Raw genomic sequence first — 21,085 nt, 5'->3', positions numbered from 1 at the left:
CCAGATACATTCACCTGCAAAAACCCAGAACACCTGTCAATTTTTTTTATTTTTATTTTTTTGGAATATCAACAACATTGATAGACATGGATGGTCTGTTAAATGTGTAATCAGAGAATTCACTAATTTTAATAAAATCACTAGAAATGACACGTCCTGGGTAGCATTACTGTATAGTGTTTCTCCAAACAAAAGCTCACTGTTGTGATAATAATTGCATTGTCTCTGATACCTACATGGCTAGGATTTGAAACCTGTTAAAACTTCCTAAATAAAGATAGTTTAAAACAACAACAAAATGAAAGAAATGGGAAACTATCAAGGCAGAACAGGGCTCCAGATGGGAAATGTCAAGGTGTTAGGATGAAAGGGTCAAGAAAAAAATGTCTGCACTGTGAGAAAAGCAATGATTCTCATATTTGGATGAAAATCTGTGATAAGAATTTCCAAAGTTGGACAGGGGTCCTCATTTAATACTTACTCACCTATGATGGGGTGTCTATCCCATACACAGCCTGCCTGGATAAAAAGGGACAATTACCCCATGACAAGCTGCAGGTGGAGAGTCAGGGCTCATAAGGCCCAGCACCTGATGAACCCAGCTGAGGGAGGAGCTGGGCTAGGCATAAAGGAAGGAAATTGGTGTTAAGAGAGGGCTGAAGGGAAGAACGCTACCATCACTCCTTAAAGTGGAGGGGAGTTGGCAAAAGGTCAGGAGGAGTTTATGGAGGGTGAGCCCTGAGATCCTGCCTTGGAATACAGACTCCAGCAAGAACCTGACAGGGGGTGAAATAGCCACAAGGAGCACAGGAAGCTCCAAGAGTAACCCAGAGCGGGGCCTGAAGATAGGAAAGAGCCCAGGGAAACAGCAGCAAGTCTGGAGCTTGAGCAGATGGTGGTTGCTGGACACAGGTTCCCTGGGCTGAGTAGTGGAAGGACCCAGGTTCCCCTACTAGCAGCTGGGCAAGTGGCACAGACTGGGTGGTGGATCAGAAGACTACCGGAGTGTCCAGTGGGACTTTGATCCCAGAAGGGGAAGACTACAGCGACTTGGCCAGGGGGAAGACTGAGTGATGAAAAGGGAGTAACCTGACTCCAGAGAGATACAGCGCGAGATTCTGGGCAGAGAAACTGAAGGAGGGGGCACCAGATTGGCTGGGAGCTAATCCCCAGGTTGGCCAGAGCTTTGAGTCATGAACTGTGTGACACCGTCCCTGCCCAATAGCAGCCAGTACTTGACTGTACTGGGATGCCTCCAACCAAGCAAGGCCCAAGAGAAGGGCTGTCCCAGGCTGATTTTAAATGGATTCTCCCAAGGGCATTGCAATTTCAAAGTTAGTATTCATAAAAAAGGAAGATATTTGGAGTTTCTGAAAATGCTCCACTTCTTGGGATTCCCCCTGGACTCTTGGAGGAGTCCGGCTGTGAGTAGACATTGCACGGTATTATCAACTTTGACCACTATCCAGTTTTGGATTTCAACAAATTGAGTCATCTGCGTTTCACGTCCCAGAACAAAAAAATCTTTAACTGCATCGCTCAAAGGTTGTTTCTGTGTTTAAAAATCAGCAAATCTTATCTCCTTGCCCTGACTTTTTGCATTGAATCCCACCAAATCCCAATTACAAACTACCACCAAGCTACCAAGAAAGGGAACAATACCCACACTCAGGTTTTAATGGCAAGATCACAGTCAGCACTGAAATACTTTGCCAGAACAGCGGTTACTCATCAGCCACCATCTGACCTGCATTGCTGGATGTTCTACCAGTAGTACTTTTATCCCGCATTTTAAAACCATCCCCAACCCTACAGTTTTCTTCTCAACTCCTCTTTACTTTAAAAAGAATTCAAAGGCTAGACCTGTGACAACAAGAGACACTCCAATTTCCACGTCTAGGACCAAATGAGTAGTACACGTGACCTTCTGTGATAACTTACATGCACAAAAGAGCCACAGCAGCGAGTCTCAGAGTCCGGGTCTACAAACTAGGGCGTGTGCTATGGTTCTAAATAGAACAATGTAGGTGTTTCCACTTGGGCTGGAGCTCTGAAACCCACCCCCCCACACACACCCCAAGATGGCTTTTAGAGCCAAGTTCCAGCCTGAGTGGGAAGGTCTGCCTTGCTATTTTTTTGCACCATAGCACGAGCCTGAGTCCATAGACCTGGGCTCTGAGAGTCACTACTGTGGCTCCCCTCCCCGCGAAAAGTGTACAGTAAAACCTCAGAGTTACAAACACCTCAGGAATGGAGGTTTTTCATAACTCTGAAACGTTTGTAACTCTGAACAAAACATTATGGTTCTTCTTTGAAAAGTTTACAACTGAACATTGACTTAATACACCTTTAAAACTTTATTATGCAGAAGAAAAATGCTGGGTTTAACCATCTTAATTTCAATGAAACAAGCACAGAAAGTTTCCTTATCTTGTCACCAGGAAGGCGGTCTTATACGACAAGTACAACAGGGAGCATGAAGCCAGGGGCTCAAAGGGAGGTCCCGAGAGAACGGAGAGGAGCAGATTCAGGTCCCAGGCAGGAACTGGCTGACGAACATGCAAAAATAGTCTGGCCATACCCTTGAGGAAACGCCCGACCAGCGGGTTCGCAAACACCGAGGTACCCCCCTCTCCCAGGTGGAAAGCTGAGATGGCCGCCAAGTGAACACGAATCGAGGAGAGGGAGAGGCCCAGGTGTCCGAGGTGGAGCCAATAGTCTAGGATAATAGGGATAGGGACCCCCAGAGGATTGTGACCTTGCTGACCCGACCATATGGAGAAGCACTTCCATTTGGCCAGGTAGGTGGCCCTGGTTGATGGTTTCCTACTACCGAGCAGCACTTGTCTGACCTGCTGGGAGCACTGCATCTCCACGGAGCCATGGAGCCAGGCTGTGAGGTGGAGAGATTCCAGGTTCGGGTGGCGGAGGGAGCCCCGGTCCTGCGTGATCAGGTCCGGGATCAGGGGCAGCGTCAGGGGCGCCTGAACGGACATGTGCAGGAGTGACATGTACCAATGTTGGCACGGCCACGCCGGAGCTATCAGGATTACCCGTGCGTGGTCTCTGCGAATCTTCAAAATCACCCTGAGTATCAGGGGGATCGGAGGAAAGGCGTAGAGCAGACCGACCCCCCAAGACTGGAGGAAGGCGTCCGACAGAGACCCCTAACTGCGGCCCAGGAGGGAGCAGAATCGTCGGCACTTCGTTTTCCCTCGAACAAGTCTAACTGGGGATAGCCCCAGAGCTGGAAGATTGAGCGTACCACGTCCCGTTGGAGGGACCACTCGTGACCCCAGAACGAGCGGCTGAGGGTGTCTGCCAGGCCGTTCTGCTCCCTCGAAAGGTAGAACGCCGTCAGGTGGGTAGCATTGTGAACGCAGAAATCCCACAATGCGAGGGCTTCCCTGCACAGGGGAGAGGAGCATGCACCCCCCAGTTTGTTGATATAAAAGACTGCCAACGTGTTGTCCGAGAGGTCTGAAACACATCTGCCGGCCAAGGGGACCAGAAGGTCAAACAAGCCAGGCGAACTGCTCTCAGCTCCCTGACATTGATATGCAACTCGAGGTCCTCCAGCGACCACAAGCCCTGCGTCCTGAGGTGTCCCAAGTGCGCTCCCCAATCCCGATCCAAGGCATCCGTTACCAGGGAGAGAGAGAGGGTTGAGGGGCAGCGAAGGGGACGCCCATGCATACTTTCTGCGGGTTGAGCCACCACCGTAGCGAGCTTAGCAACAAGTGGGGAATGGACACCACTGAGTCCAAGGGGTCCCTGGCCGGGCGGTATACTGTCGCTAACCAGGACTGTAGCGGGCGAAGCCAAAGTCTGGCATGGTTCACCACATAGGTGCATGCCACCATGTGACCCAACAGCCGGAGGCAGATCCGCGCTGTGGTAATCGGGGCACGGTGCATTCCGAGGATGAGCTCGGAAATCGCACGGAACCTGGATTCTGGAAGGTATGCTCTGGCGTGGGTGGAGTCCAGAACCGCCCCTATGAACTCTATTTGTTGCGTAGGAGACAGGGTGCACTTGGCTTTATTCAAGAGGCGGCTGAGATTGAGAAAGGTCCGCCTGATGAACACCTGGGCCTCCACCTGCTCCTTGGAGCGACCCTTTATGAGCCAATTGTCCAGGTAGGGGAATACCTGGGTGCCCCGCCTGCGCAGGAAGGCCGCCACGACTGCCATGCACTTTGTGAAGACCCTTGGGGCAGCTGACAGGCCGAACGGGAGCACCGTGAACTGCACATGGGCGTCAGCCACGAAGAACCTGAGGTACCGACGGTGTTGGGGAATTATGGTAATGTGGAAATAAGCGTCCTTTAAGTCGAGGGCAGCGTACCAATCTCCTGGATCCAGAGAGGGGATGATCGAGGACAGGGAGACCAAGCGGAACTTGAGCTTCCGTACAAACTTGTTCAGCTGCCGCAAGTCCAAGATGGGTCTCAGGCCCTCTTTGGCCTTCGGTATTAGGAAATATCGGTAGTAGAAGCCTTTGCCCCTGAGCTCCCAAGGGACTTCCTCCACCGCCCCTGCCTCCATGAGGAACTTCACTTCTTGAATTAGAAGTTGCTCATGAGATGGGTCCCTGAAGAGGGACGGGGAGGGGAGCTGGTGGGGCAGGAGGGAGGAAAACTGGATAGAATATCCCTTCTCTACCATGCGGAGCACCCAGCTGTCCGACGTGATTCGGGACCCGGCACAGTAGAAGGGGGACAGACGTGACCCAAAGGTAGAGGTAGAAGGATCCAGACTCTCGATAGGTAGGTCGCCCTCGACCGTACCATCAAATAGGGGGCCTAGGCCCCGATGGCGGTCTCGATTGACCGGACTCCTGGCCAGAGGAGTGGCGTTGGTGATGCCTCCTGCCATTTCTGCCCCGCCTGCACCCCAGCTCCTGGCGAGTCTGAGGCTGGTAGGGGCATGGGGCCATCTGCGGCCTAAACTGCCTGCGCTGGGTCGCAGGAGTATGTAAGCCCAGCGAACAAAGTGTGGCCTTCGAGTCCTTTAGGCTATGCAGACGCTTGTCCATCTTTTCTGAAAACAGCATCTGCCCCTCGAAGGGGAGGTCTTGAATGGTCTGCTGGACCTCATAGGGAAGGCCCGAGACCTGGAGCCAGGCTCCCCGCCTCATGACCAGGCCCGTGGCCAGGGTGCGTGAGGCTGAGTCCACCGCATCTAGGGCAGCCTGGAGAGGGGCTCGGGAGATCAGTTTCCACTCCTCCACCAGGGCCGAAAACTCTGACCTCGAGTCCTGGGGAAGGAGCTCCGTAAACTTCGACATGGCTGAACATGTGTTATGACCATATCGGCTTACGATTGCCTGTTGGTTGGCAATATGGAGTTGTAGGCCTGCCATGGAGTACACTTTTCTACCAAAGAGGTAGAGTCTTTTAGCGTCCCTGCTCTTTGGTGTTGACCCCTGAAACCCTTGACGCTCCCGTTGGTTGGCTGCATCCACCACCAGGGAGTCCGGGCGGGGGTGTGTGTGTACAAGTGTTCGTGCCCTATAGAGGGGACGAAATACCACAGCTCCGTTCTCTTGGCAGTAGGGGCCAGCGAGGCTGGCGTTTGCTATAGGGTGCGGGACGTATCTGCTATGGTTTTGATTACCTGGATGGCCCTGAGGGAGCCAGGATGTCTACCACCGGATCCGCGTCCACTTCGATTTCCTCAGCCTGGATTGCGAGGCTCTGAGCTGCTCGCCGGAGTAGTTGTTGGAGGATCCGAGTATCCTCCAGGGCCGGTGCTGCAGCCATGCCTGAGACTGCTTCGTCTGGGGAGGAAGACGAGGAAATTACTTGGATCGGCCCTTCTTCAGGTGCATGCAGCCCTTCGAGGTCTTGCGGCACATGGTACTGTGGTTGCGGGGCCGGTTCCGATTCCAAATGCGGCACCGCGACCGGTACCGGGGTCGCCAGTGACCGGCTTGGCGTATCTGGCGGTGCCTATTGAGCCCGAACTGTAGCTGCTGCTGGTGCCGCTGCCCGGCTAGGGGGTGCTGAACTTGGATATGGCACACCCCTGCCCGGCGACGGTGCCGGTGGAGGAGGCAGCTGCGCCGGGGCCACTGACGCCGAGGAGACCGAGGCCAACCTTGATCGAGGACCGAACGCCTGGCCTACCGACTGGTGGTAGGCCCAGGGGGTCCAAAAAGACCACTGCGAGGGCGGATGCCATTGCTGCTGCCACTGTGGGTAACGCTGGTGGCTCACCCCCAAAACCCATCTCCTGCTCTGCGACCGGCTGGAGCGGTAAGAGTCTGCCTCTGAAGTTTCTGAGTAAGAGGACCTGGGGGGAGCAGCACCCGGTGCCATTGGAGAGCGATGCTGAAGCGGCAGGGAGCCTCTTATCTGGTCCGGTGCCGCCCTAGCGGCGCGGTGCGGGGAGGGAGGCAACAGCACGGCCAGCTTGCCCCTCAATTGTACTGGGGGACGGGCTGTGGTAGGCAACTCCCTACTACGGTGCGGGGAGACCAGCGCCGGGAGTCCCATCAAGTCTGAGGCCGCCTCGAATGCCTCCGGTGCAAGTCTCCGCTGAGGTCCGGGGATCTAGGCCGGTCCGGACTCGACCGCCCTCTCTGCAGTGCGGGAGTCGACGGAGCAGCCGAGGTCTGTAGCCCAGCCTGTCCGCTTGCACCCGCAGACAGCGTCAGCCTCTGGGGGTCCTGGTGGGGTGACCGTTCCCTCACCAGCTTCCTCTTCTTAGCGGGCACCGGAGATGGTGAGCGGTGCCGCACTGAGGCCGACTTCCTATGACCCGACTCCGTCCGGTGCTGGGTTTTAGATGACTTGGGCTAGGCCCTAAGTCCTGATGCCAGTGCCAGGGCGCTCCGCACCGAGGAAGACGTGCTGGACACCGCCTCGGCCGGTTCCGGGTCCGAGGGTGGCCGCAGGGCAGCCTCCATCAGGACGACTCTAAGGCTTTGAGCTCTGTCTTTGAGAGTTCTCGGGCGGAAGCCCCTGCAGATAGAGCACCGGTCCTTTTGGTGGCTCTCTCTGAGGCACCTCAAACAAGCAGAGTCACTCTTGAGCATGAATTTCCCCGCAGTTCTTGCAGAGTTTAAACCCGTGGGACCCGGGCATGCCCCAACGGGCGACGAAAACGTGGGGGGGACCCCCCAACTACCAAGAACTATATACAAATGACTAAGTCAACTAACTAGATACACGGACTATACACAAGGATAGGACACTGCTAACTTGCTATGCGCAAGAGAAATTCCAGCGCGCCGTCACCGGCGGTCAAAGAAGGAACTGAGGGGGTGGAGGGTAGGCAGGCCCCTTTACAAGGTGCTGTAGTGGCACCACTCCAGGGGGCGCCAGGGCCGACCCTACGGACGCTGCTAGGGGAAAATTTTCCGGCTGGCGTGCACGCACACACCTGCTTGGAATGGACATGAACAACCACTCGAAGAAGAACATGTCATTTCAAAACCTCAGCCTCGCTGTTGCACCAGTCATAGACCTCTCCTAAACTGATGCCGAGAAACATACCAAAGGCTGCATGTTGTGAAGTGGACAACTACTTCCTGGTAAAGAGGAATGGGTTAGTGGTACAGTGTCCATGTCATTGCAAATCTTCTCCTCCACCTTTTGTCCTCAAATCTGCACTTTGGTTGACATCACTGGAGTATGCTGAGACGGGAAATGTATTTATAATAAACATAATTACAGAAGAAAGGTATGTTAAGCAGCTGTGAGAAAATGCCATGGTGAGGAAGGGGATGTCTGTTTATGGCCTTTTAATTTCTTATGCAGCAGCCAAAAGAATTGGATCAGTGCTATATAAATATATGGTACACCCAAAATTAGGATCCTTATTCTCCTGGGTTCCCTACTTGTAGCACACAAAATGTGTGCTCTTTAAAATTAATAGGGTAAAAACACAGCTTAGGGTACTGAGAATTATCTAGTTTTTTTTCTGCGATGAAGGAAGTCAGACATCACTTACTGTCAAGGTTACTATGCTTTGCACTAGAGGAGTTAGATGACCTACACTTGCATTTAGAGATTACCTGCACATTTGAGATACTATTTTACAATGATAAATTTTTCTCATACATTTTTATTGTATTTGTGGAAGAGGTTTTGTTAAAATAAGTACATAAAAAACTTGTGCATGGAGACACCTCATTCCAGATATCTCAAACAGAAACAAAACACATTTACAACAGACTGTTTAGCCTTCAGGAAAAAAGGCTGCATCTCAGCTGACTCAGAGTTTCATCCCTAGAGAGGGAGTCCTGTACAGAGCTTTGTCTGAAACCAAACGCTGAGTTTATTAATAATAATAGGCATATTCAGGAATTCAAATCCCCTTCCTCCCCAACCCACGGCAGACAAACCTTGCTGAAATCAGGATCTAGAAAACAAACCAAATATGAAAATCTACAATAAATCCTCAAGTAGGGGGAAGGTACAGTGTGGGGTAAAGTCTGATCTGTCACATTAGGCACTACATCCCAATTTGGAGAGAATGGGGCCAATTGTGTTGGGTTTGTTTGCTGTAGAAATTAAAAGCTCACAACCACAGTACTGTAACATGTACACAACCAAAAACGTATTCCAAAACATGATACTTTCCATAATTCCTGTGGAACATTCTTTGGCAACAACAGATCAGACAGAGATAGAGCCCGAGGATAAAGATGGAGTGAAAATAAAATTAATGGTACAGTATAGACTGGTGAACACACGCTGCCTCAAATCACTTAGATCGTAGACATGAGTCAGCCCTAGGGCTTAGTCTCTGCTGCAACAGCTGTAGCAGCAGGAAGGCAGGCAGAACTCAAACACTTGTTTCCTTATGCATGAAAAGAACTCACGAAGGAAGTCTGATTTACCGTGTATAGCTCATTCAGGACCTTCATCAAGTCTTCCTGGAGCTGCAATCCGACTTCTTTACTCTACAACAAAAGAGAACCAGAGATCCATTAGGGAAAATGGAGGATATGAAAATGCCATATGCACTGCTAATAATCTAGACCCAATTAGGCACCATTTAACGGCTCAGTTCAGAGACAGTTGTGGTCAAATTACACAAACAGCTTTAATACCATGAAATGTTACACATACAGCCAGGCAAATGACAAAAGAGAAAGGAGGGATGGTTTAGTTGAACACTTTTTCAATGGCTCTCTCAGGTAGCACAAAGAGAAGCCCCACTCGGAGAGACCAACACCACCAGGCTGGGAACGCTTACATTGTGTGGTCTCAATGAGCGCTTAGGCGACTGCCAGAGGAGTGAACAATAGCACGTGTACCCTCTAAGTCTCCATAAAGACTCACGTACAGTTAAAGACCAAGTGTGTTAACTCCTTAACAAAACCCATCTCTATACGCTGGGAAAGCAGCAGCCTATAGCTGTACCTGAAGTTCAGAGTCCTGTATGGTAGCCATTGCTCTCACACACACACACACACACTTAACTTCAGTGCCCTATTCTCGTCCTTGCTATCCTTAAAGTTCCATAGGTCACAGAGTGCAGCATCTGTAGATGGTGCCAATACTGAGAATGTCAATTATATACTAAATGAGGGAGCTCAAAGGGGATTCGACAAGTATTACAGGCTGGTGAGACACAGCAAGGAGCTAAATCTCATTTTAACTTGCTGGCTGACTCATTGAGACAATGGGTACCTGCACCTGGACAGAAGGTGGAAATGGCTCTCTGGAAAGGGAGGATCCTGGGTGGGGGATGAGCATTCCTGGAGATGAACCCCAGTTGGGGAGAAGTGCTTATTTATGTGTTTCAGTCTACATGCCTTTTGTGAATAAAACCAGACCCAGGAAAGTGGTTGTTTTGACCGGCCACAGCTCGCAGGCACTGCTTGCGGAAGAGTGTACAAAACCCACTAGCTTAGACACTTATTTTTGAATGCAATGCTACTGCCAAGATATAAAAAAGGAAATCCCACCCACTCTATTTATGAACTCTGCAGTTAACTCCCCCAATTTTCCCCTCAAATTACAAAGCCAGACATGGGATTTACTCCTGCAGACAACACCATCGGCTATTTTTAAACTGCAAGCACTACAATACATATCACTCCCTAGCAAGGGGCACTTGGTACTAGTGAGCAGCACAGTTATAGCCTAGGCAATACAACTCACGAAAAATAAATGGGAGCTGCACAGAGGCATGATTAGTTGTCAAGGTTGGGTAAGGTTCCAACTAGCCAGCAGCCAAGTATCATTTAAATAAAAAAAAAATTTTATATCTTTATTTTAGTTCCTTGGCAGGTGACATCAGGCAGACATTCCTGGCTTGTGATTGGATGAAGCTGCCATATAAAAGTGCTGTGCTGTCAAACTCTTGGCTGTAGCTAAACACTGGAATACGGGAACAAACAGAGCATGAGCATCTCAGCATTGTCAACATTCACAACTCTCCTAGGTAAGATGGACCAAAGCTTATTCTTCACCCATTGCTACAGCAAAGGTAGCAATCAGATGCTTCGTGTTTGGCTACCTGGGTTTTTCAAGATAGTGTTGCGATTTTATCAGAATCAAAGGTAACAGGGCAGGCTACATGGCTACCAAAAGTAGCCTGTGCTATTGCGATCATTATAGAGTGACAAATGTCAAGTTTTCAAATGGTGGCTACATAAGATAGTAATTCTGCACATTAGTGTGGGAAAACCTGTACACTTCAAAACCTTGCATTCAAGCAGTCTGTAAACTAGTCTGTATTTAACGCTGTCAAATGAACCACCTACTTTATCCACATCACTAAAAGAGGATATCTGTGCACATTAAGTCTTCTTGCATTAGATATTTGTGCACATGTTAACACACTGATTCTGCTCCCTTTGAGTTCAAGGAAGCTTTCCCTTCAACTTCAATACAAACAAGATCTGAGCCTAAAACAGGTGGTCAAGAAGTGGCAATTTATTCCTTCTGCAATCTGAAAAGCTTAAATGAGAAACTGAGGATTTTAGATATACCAAAAAGCACAGCCAACAAATTGTAAGTCAGACTGCTTACAATTTTCTGGATTCTGTGTGTTTATGCATGTACACCCCACCCATACACCATTCCTGTCTCATGCATCTACTGAAAATCATATCGTCCTCTTCCCTCCGCTCACTGGTTCTCCGATAGCCTGAGCAACTTTTTCTATAGCAAGAGCATGAGAGAACAAGAGAAAGCTCTGTTATACAACTGGCTGTAATATTTGCACAAGCATACAATTTACATAACTCAGCCCATGGTACTTGAAAAAATGAAGTCAATAAAATTACAATTAAGCTCAGGCAGATGTTTCCTTTCTCGCTGCTGACGACTCCGAGAAGAAATGTCTCATCTATTATCCCTGTTTATTTGAACAGGCTGCTGAAGTGATTTTGACTTACTGCTTTAAGTCCAGCTCCCTATGGAGCACATGACTGTTTGATAACCAATGTGAAATTCTATGCTGTTTAAAAGACAAGGGGCCTTCGGAAACTCAAAGTGATCCTGACACAGAGGCAGTTAATCATAGCCTTGTAACAGGCATCCAATACCATCATGCTTTCCAAAAAGGTACTGGAACTGTGACTTTCTAATCCAGAGTGCCCTTATATGCTGTCCTTTAAAAGAAAAAGAAAAAGTAGTTAACTGTCTTTACTCCCCACAGATCACATTATAAGGAAGCTTATAAATCAAGGGGGAAATTTCCTCCACTGAAAACCTAACCAGAGGACAATTTCCCATATAAAACCTAGTAATACCCCTCTGATAAAGGAATTGATTCCCAGAAATCCTATGAACTGCATTCCAAAGAAGGGGGAGGAGTAAAGGCAAAGAATAAACAGAGCTGCCTTTGTACATTATCAGACAAAATCTCTCTTTTCTTTAAACTTCATGGAAAAGAATGAGTCATCATTCTAAACAGCTCAGGACACTGAAGGGAAGAAAATCATTTGCTGTGGGCAAAGTCTTTTTATTTTCATTTTTAACATTATCATTCTAATTGTTGCCTGAAAGAGGCCTAGATTCAGAGCTTAACAGTAGCTCTGGTACTTATAACCCAGCCAAATAAAAAATATTTTCCAGCAGGATTTTAACCTGCAAAGGATCATCAGTAGTAGTTGTCCCTTTAGGCACGCATCCTTTCAGGCTGCTGCGGTGGTCTCCTGGGGGCCAGCATTCTTGCAGAGCGGCACTCCTCTAACATATATATCAGTATTAAAAGCAGCAGCCATCTCTGAAATGCAGTTTTAGCACTCCCAGCCTAATCCTTAACACTTTAATTCTTCCGTCTGTAATGTAATAGGTGTGATCATTCAGAGACACAGTAGGGGAGCTAAGCCACACTGAACCCTTTCACTTCCAAGGGTTTTAAAATGAAGCACATCCAGATCATATTTTGTGGAGGCGGGAGTAAATGGAGTAAGAGGGAAATGCCTGGATCTCCCCACCATCACCACCACTCTCTCATTCAAAAGCCAGCCATGCCCACGGTACATGCAGCTAATAATTAAAATAAAAGCAGAATCAATTAACAGGTGATTCAATCTATTTCAAACATGTGGCAAGAGGTAATTTCATCCAGAATTTTTTTCCCCATTCACTAGGTTTTAAAGCAGCAGCATTCATGTCTCTACAGATAAGATTGTGCCAGCCTTTTTAATACAGAATCCAATTTTCTAGGGGTTTATATTTCAGCTGCAGTTCGGCATACAAAATTTGGAAGCCTAGGAGCAATTTTCACATTTCCCCCCCACCAGTTAATGGAGCATCCTGTTTGGCCATATTTAAGTTAGAGGACAGGGAGGAAAGACACATGGCTTTACTTGCATTTTTACACAAAGGCCATGTTCAAGGAGGACTTTAAATCATTTTTAAAACATCACTTTAGACTAAGATGGAGTTTACCACCCGCTTTGGGCTGCATTCCCAAGCAACCCGCCTCCGAGAAGACCCAGTCCCGTCGCGCCGGGGGCCGCTACCGGCCTCACACCGTCCACGGGCACCTCTTAACGGTTTCACGCCCTCTTGAACTTTAGACTAAGTTCTCCTGAGCAGGGACCTCATTTATAACTGCTTCTACACAACGTTATAATATATCTTTTATAGGACATTAAAATACAGAGTGTCTTTTTCTTATGAAAATGCTAAACAAATTAAGTTATGGAGGTTTGGAAATGTGGCACTACATTTGTTAAGGAGAATTAAGACAGTTCTCTCCCACCTCATCACCTTTAAAATATGGTAGTAAAATGTTAGAGCTATAAACAAAAACACACTGAGCACTGACCTCACACTTCCTTGCTGGTGAATGTTCTGATGTGAACTGGACCTCTTCCCCCCATCCCAGTCCTCCACTCAATGAGACTCCTACCCAGTTGCTACATTCACAGTCTTGGGGATTAGAAACAGGGGTTTTAGATTTACTAATTCCCTTATTCTTCACCTTGAATGTAGAAGCTCCAATAGCTTCCTGAGTGGACTTCTCATGTTCCTTGCATGGGAGCTATTCAATTCAAGCTGTAACAGGTGTGGGTCTGTGGAACTCCATTATTGGTCTGACTGACCCTACATGCTCCACAAGATTCAACAAAAAAAGTTTGATATCCACAGGGGTGGAGCAGCTCACACAAGTTCAACACTGTTATAATGAAAAACTCCAAAGTTTACCCACACTACCTTATTTTTAACCCCCCCCCCCAAAATAAGGGGGTATACACTTGCCTGGACCTCGATTTCCTAGCCAAAACATATAGCCCAAATTACTAGGACAGATACTGATTTACAAGGGAAGAGGAAGGAGAACATGTAGTCTAACTGTAAACCATTCTGCTGTGTCTCCTATTTTAACACTGCAAGGAGCATACAGGGTTTCTGAAACTGGACAAATACTTGGTCACTTAGATCACACAGATTATGTGCCAAGTTTAGGAAAGTTTTAGGTATTAAAATGACAAAGTACTTGGACACAGTCTTTTGCTATAGATACTATAGTGATTAATACCATATGAAAATCCTAGAGGAAGACTTTTTCTGAAAAAGAAGCAGGTTTAGAGGCCATCTACTGCATCAAACTTCTCCTGTTGCTTAAATCTAACTATTTATTATTACTATTTTGTTCCATTCCTTCATTTTGACATATGTAAACTTTTAAATGTTCTCACTATGACCCCTGTGACCTAATCCGTGTCTTGGCATATAATGTACTTACATGAAAATAATTTACATTATTTACTTGTGACCCTAATAAAAATATTCTTAAACCAAAATAAGCAGAGCCATCTGAAACCTGAGTTCAGATGGTTTGAATTTTCATGTGTTCCAGTCTCACCACCCCAACCCCATCCTTGGGTGGCCAGATGGACTGCTAAGAAAATAAACCAAGCTAGAGCCATGACAAAGGACAAGTATTCTGCTTTTTGACTGCTAGACTTGTAATTGAAAGAAGAAGAAAAAAGAAGGATCAATGATTTGCAGTCCCCAAGGCATTGTGCAATAATATTCCCGACATTCCTTCAAAATCACTAGGAGCCAAGGAAAGCTGGAGATGCTGCCATCTCTGCAGCTATATGCTCATAAGGATTTTATGACTGCCTTCTTTTTAATCTTAAGGATGATTAATGAAACCGAATGGCTGGTTCTGTTTTAAGTGCCCTAAACACTGATCTTTTCACACTGAAAGAGCTTTACCACCAGTGTGTTGGTTAAATTGCCTTAACTTGCCCAGCCATCTTCCTTTCATCCAATTCCTCTCATTGTTTATTTATTTATTGAAGAAAACGGCTCATTCATTGGACAAATTGTTGAAGCAGCAACTAATTAAGAAGAGGTAGAAGCCACCAAGGTGGAGCGAGCATCCCAGGTCAGGCAGGCAGACTTGCACTAGCAGGGTTCAAGCTAACATGCTAAAAATAGCAGTGTGGATCTTGCAGATCAGGCTGGAGCTCTGGCTCTCAAGCACGGCGGATCAGGGGATGCAAGTTCAGGGTGAAGGAACAGAAGAACAGGGGTTTTCAAACTGGGGGTCGGGACCCCTCAGGGGGTTGTGAGGTAATTACATAGGGGGTCGCGAACTGTCAGCCTCCACCCCAAACCCCACTTTGCTTCCAGCGTTTATAATGGTGTTAAATACATAAAAATGTGTTCTTAATTTATAATGGGAGTCACGCTCAGAGGCTTGCTTTGTGAAAGGGGTCACCAGTACAAAAGTTTGAGAATCACTGCAAAAGAGCAAACAAAATTCTAGCCCCGCGAATGAGCTCTGAAGGAATAAACGGCACACTTACTGGATTGGAACTAGTTACATGGAAATGAAGATAAGAAAAATCAGTGTTGTGAAAACAAGAATCATTTCAAGGGCTGTAGAATGTGGCAATGCTAATGTAATGCTACTCTCAGTACAATTTCCACTGCATAAGGCTATGGGAAGGGGACTTGAAAGAGTTGACCTAGAAGCTGGCTGTACTAGTGAAGCGGAGGGGGGGGGGGGGGAGGGGAATGTATTACAGGAAGTAGAGCAGTCACAGCAAGGCAAGGATGAAAGGAAATGCCTCAGGCAATGGCAAAAAAATCACTGAGTGAATGACTTTAAAAGATGAGAGACCTGAAGCAGAGAGAACATTACTGGCATTCTAGGGTCTAGCAACTGAAAGTTCTTCTAGATCAGAGACCACTGATCCAAATCTCACCACACAGACAGACTGATGATGCCAGCTGAGATGCTTCGCTAATTCAAGGCACCTCCTGAACGTGATGCAGGGATACAGATAAAAAGATCGGTGAAAGTTCAGTCTCTCCAGTTGTTGATATCTTCAGGCATCACCTGTAAGCAGGCAGAAAGCTAGTGATGAGATCCTCCGTCCCCTTCCTTTCCCTCCCTGCAAGAGAGGGCCAGGTGTTACAGAACATGGTATTGGCAATTCAATAGAAGGTGCTCTTCCTTTCCAGTACTGAAGAAATGCTCCAGCATAATGTTAGTAAGTGCTGTACTATTGGAGGTGCCTTCTTCCAGATGAGACTTAGTTCTGATCACTTGTGGTTATTCAAAGATCCCATGGCACTTTTCAGAGGAATAGAGGCAGTTGTCCAACTTGCAACCTGGGTAATTAGAGGGAAAGTTTAGGGAGGCAGAATGCATTTCCAGTTGGCTAGGTCTTCACTTCCTATGTATTATTAAACAGCTGCCATTTGCCTTCCCAGAGCTGGCTCCCTCTCAGTGGTGGGTGAATTGACTGTTAATTTTAATAGTGTCTTGGGAGCCTTTGGGGTGAGATGCTGTGTATGCATGTACAGTACTTGTATATGGTGCAAAGAGCAGGGAATATACCTGTGCACAGATTTAAGCATAGAGCTCATTGTGGAGAGAATGTATCCGTGATGCTGAATATTAGCAGAGTGGGCAGAAACAAATCTCTTGTAACCAACAGAGGAAATGGTTTACCTGGCCCAAAATGGTGGCCCAAAATGGACACAGTCAAGAAGACAATTCACAGATCTGAAGGCCAGAAGAGACCATAAAATCATCTAGGCTGATCCTCCTGTCTAACACTAGCCATATAATTTCTCCCAGTTACCCCATTATTGAGCCCATACCAGGAAACAGAGACATGCCTTCAGCCTTGGGTGTTTGAATTCACAGGTTAGGAGGTGATACTGTTGCCATTTCTGATGAATGAACATTTACTTTCATGATGGAAAAAAAGCAAGACAGCTGAAAGAAGAAGGCATTTAATATCAAATTAGCCAAGGACAAAGCAATGCCTGCAGTAGAAAGCAAAGCATAAGAGAATTTCTAATATGATATCCCGTTGTGCAGCAGCCTTGTGATCAGAGCCATCAAGCTGAAAATCCATACTCACACCTCAAAAGAAAAGAGAAAGTCAGATGTGCAGGGGTCAAATATATTTATGACTACAGAGTCTGAGATGGGGATGGGAGGGAAAGGTTTCAAGTTAAATCCATGTTTGCAGTTTTAAAAGCCTGAAGTTGTAACTAATCTTATAGGAAGCCTTATCTAAAATTTAATCAGAAATTAAAAACTCATTAGGTTATTTAGGCCCAATTGTAATAATAGCTCCAACAAGAGCGCATGCGTCACCCTCTAATTAGCTTAGTGACATTTCAGGTAGATTCTGTGTTTTTCAACATTCAAGAAACAATGAGTTCCTTCCGTCTTCTTGACCTGGGAGGTCATCTAGTTCAGCAAATTGCATTTACATTCTTCCTGGAAAAGGGCATTATATGAAAAGTACACCGAACACTTGGGGGCTGGGAAAGTGGGAAGAAGGGGTGCCAAGCACAATAGGTTCAGCTGTATAGCTGCAAAGATATGCGTTGCTGAGAGGATGTGAAGGAAAAAGGGACTGGGCACAAAAAAGCCACCCCCACACTCTTTGTACTAGGGAAATGATGACCAGTACCCACCAGAAAAAAAAAAAACTCAGCAAAATTAGAAGAGCGACTCATCAGCATTCTTGACTCGCAACATTGGCATTTTCCTTTCAAGCTGCCCATCTCAAACATCCTTTTCAGCCCAGGACAAGTAAGCCCCGAGAGCTGCCACAAGTGCGCACACACACACACACACACCCCTTTTGTTACAAGGGGCTGTGTCTGAACCATGGGCAACCTGTAGGTCGCTGCCACACTTAACTAGAACATTCATTCTCAGAATGCTGCACCAGCTTCAGGGCTCTCTTTGTTCCATCTCCCAGCCCCCATTTAATCTAATCAAGACATTTTGGGGATCTATGGCATGCTTACTTGGCTGTTCTGCATTCCACTGAACATTACAACCAGACCTTCAAAATATTTCGGGTGGTGGTAAATAAGAGTTAAAGAATGCTGTCAACATTTTATGCCCTGAATGTAACATACTTTTTCAACATGGTTACAATCTGACAGCAAGACAGTTTCTTGGATTCAAAATAACCATCCTATGAAGTCCATACTGCTAAGGGTTTATGTGGAAGATACTCAGTGTTTTTTATGTCCACCTATCACTGTATTACCTAAGACAGATGATTCTACTCCACCGCCTGAAATCACAGCAGCCAGTGGCAGAGCTGAGACTAGAACCTAAGTCTGTGGTCTCTAAAACCTGTTCCTTAATTACAAGACCATCTTTCTCCTCATTAAAGTGAAAAATAGACGAGGGTAGTATTAAAAAAACTGCAGAAACCAAGCACTTCAACTTAAGCAAAATACTTAAAAATGGAGAGTGAAAAAAACAAACCAAAAACAGCTTGGTGATCTCTTTTCAGTTATCATTAAGGCTAAGATTTAAGGCTATTTTTAAGTAAAAGTCACAGACAGGTCAGGGGCAATAAACAAAAATTCACAGAATCCGTGACCTGTGTGTGACATTTGCTGCTGCTGCAGCTCCATGATTTCCCCCACCACTGTGATGGCTGGGAGCTGTGGGGTTCCCACTTCGCCCGCGGCAGCTAGAAGCTGCAGGGAGACCACATTTCCCCAGAGAGAAAACAGGACACGCCCCCAGCCGCTCACCCAAGGTGTCCCCGCTCCCCCTGTGCGAGGCTGCCCACCACTAGAACCTTGAGGAGGGCCCCTCAGGAGTGTCACCTGTCGCTGGAACCCTGCCCGGGCCCCACTCGCTGCCAGCTCCAGAGTCCCGCAGACCCAGGGGCTGAAACAGAGAATGTTATGGAGGTCTCTAGAAGTCACGGATTCCATGGCATCCATGACCTCCGTGGAAATCCATGACCTCCGTGGCATAAACATAGCCTTAGTTATTAAAGCTCTAGAAGTCTAATAATTTTTTTATCTTGGATTCTCAAGACCTTGTCTAGACTAAGATGTGAAGGTGGAATGTTAGCTAACACTATTTCAAAAGTCTAATGCAGACAAGGCATGCTGGGTAAAATTTTTCAGAAGTGCCTTAGGTGACTTAGGCACTTTTGAAAGCTTTACTCATTGCCTGTAACACATTATACTGGTCATGTTAGAGCCTAGGCTATTTTGTTACTTGTCGTTTAGGGGTCTGTTTCTGACAGGTCTATTCTTAGGAAATGCTGCATGCATGTGATCTATAGACTATGCCTGTGCATGTTTTATATAACTCCATTCTTCACCATTTTTATGTACGGTCTGTTTACTTATTATCACAAGGCCCTGTATAACAAGATCTCCTAACGTTTTTTCCTGCTGTTCCTGTTGTTGCATTAATATTCTCCCTGGTTTAGAGACAAAAAAAAATCTAGGACATCAAGCTACTTGATGAAATATATGCCCCACATGATGGGGATAACCAAGCTGGGGGGGGGGTGTAAAAATATTATATTTGGGGAGGGATAGAGCTCAGTGGTTTGAGCATTGGCCTGCTAAACCCAGGGTTGTGAGTTCAATCCTTGAGGGGGCCATTTAGGGAACTGGGGTAAAATTCTGTCTGGGGATTGGTCCTGCTTTGAGCAGGGGGTTGGACCAGATGATCTCCTGAGGTCCCTTCCAACCCTGATATTCTAACTTTCTATGATTCTATGATATAACTTCACAGTGGTCCAATATAATTGCATAATTCGTGCAATAGTTCATTCTTTACCTCCGTAGGGGTCTCCCCACCTGCTGCACTAGTGATTGATACAGTCTTCATTTGACTGTTATGTTAGCAAGGAGGAATTTATCCTACTTGGCAAAAACACTGGGCTGTGAAAAAGCCATTCACAACCATAATAGGTTGCAGCAATGCCATATCATAACATTGCCACTTACATTCTTTAGATCATAAATTTGGTTTCCAAATAGCTCCTATTTGCTCCTTTTTTGCTGTCTTCAGCAGTGGGCTATCAAGTCTCAGGCTTTAGATTCCCAGCCCCCTATAAATCAAACAATTTCATGGCTGAGAGCACTTGCTCTTATTGTGAAGCCAGTTACACAGAGTCACCTATCAACTGAGTGAGATGCGAAAAGGGTTTCAGAGGGTGGCAAGCCCCACCAGCAGCCTGTGAAGTCCTGTAATCCTGCTTATGCAATCTTCTTGCAGCATATGATAGCTCTGGCCTACCTACTCTCTTCGATGTCCTCTCTCAAATTGCTATGAGAAATCTCTCTTGACATGGCTGACTAGAGGCATCGCAGCTGGATGACTGACCTGGAGGCTAAGAGATGCTGTCAGCCAGTCTCTAGCTGACCTGAATCCAAGCGGATGTACAAAAGGCTAGATAAAGAGAGGCATATTGCTATAATAAGGAACAACACAGGCTTCAAATATGAATACAGGGAAAGAGAAAGAAAGTGTCACAGTAATAGACTCATTTTGCACACTCTGAAAAGGGCCGACTGCAGCACATTCACTGCCCATGCCACAGACAGGAATTGCATTTGCAGCCTGAAACAGAGCTAACACAAATATTTTAACTATAGCCTTGAGCGCTGCAGTGCTTCACTTGAGGCAATGGACTCTGACCATGTCGTTATATTTTACTTGGTATGGAGCATGAACAGCACGTCAGTGATCACTGTTTAGAAAAAACATTTTCATCTCTTGCCCAGGAGTGGAGATGTACTGCTAACTTTGATAATGCCAACACATACAAATTTCCATCAATGCAGTTTCTTCTAAGAAAAATAAGTAGGGTAGGAGATATATAACTCCACTAATGAGAGATAAATGACTGTTCAGAACTCATTTCACTTCAGAACAGAACTTTGCCCTTGGAAATATGGGGAGAGGGTTAAACAATTCAATAATCACATACTGCTTCAGCAGAAATTACTCTCATGGGTATGAACTATTACCATTAGGACAGTAAGATTTTTCCTCTACAGTTTTTTGTCCTCTCTCATTTGACAAATATGGAGATTACCACACCACAACTGTATTTATGGTAACAGAAAGCAACATGATTTATTTTCCTGCCTGTTCCATTCAACAGCATCATTAGTAACAGAAGTAACATGAAAGACTAAGGCAGAAGGTGATTCTGTGGCAAAACGTGGAAGTGTAGTAGTGAACACGTAATGGATGTATCTCCCCCCCCCCCCACACACACACCTTAGTGACAGTTTCAATAGACAGATATAGATAGAGTATGTGAGTTGGATTGAAGGGTGTGGAGACCTAGCTTCAGAAGGATCTGATGGTTTTGCTATTATTCTTAAATTAAATAA

The 21,085-nt window shown here is 46.5% G+C and overlaps 1 protein-coding gene across 5 annotated transcripts in view; it reads right to left on the bottom strand.

Moving 5' to 3' along the window:
- SRGAP2 (SLIT-ROBO Rho GTPase activating protein 2) overlaps window positions 1–21,085 on the bottom strand; it is a 209,356-nt gene that overhangs the window by 76,151 nt on the left and 112,120 nt on the right. For all 5 annotated transcript variants that reach the window (XM_045014353.1, XM_045014357.1, XM_045014356.1 and 2 more), the window contains exon 5: window positions 8,851–8,913. In XM_045014353.1, coding sequence (XP_044870288.1) covers window positions 8,851–8,913 — 63 coding nt within the window. The remainder of the gene's footprint in view (window positions 1–8,850; window positions 8,914–21,085) is intronic.

Source organism: Mauremys mutica, chromosome 4 (assembly GCF_020497125.1).
Source record: "Mauremys mutica isolate MM-2020 ecotype Southern chromosome 4, ASM2049712v1, whole genome shotgun sequence".
Taxonomy (NCBI): domain Eukaryota; kingdom Metazoa; phylum Chordata; order Testudines; family Geoemydidae; genus Mauremys; species Mauremys mutica.
Note: the sequence above shows the minus strand (reverse complement) of the source record. Positions and strands in the feature narration are given on the sequence as shown.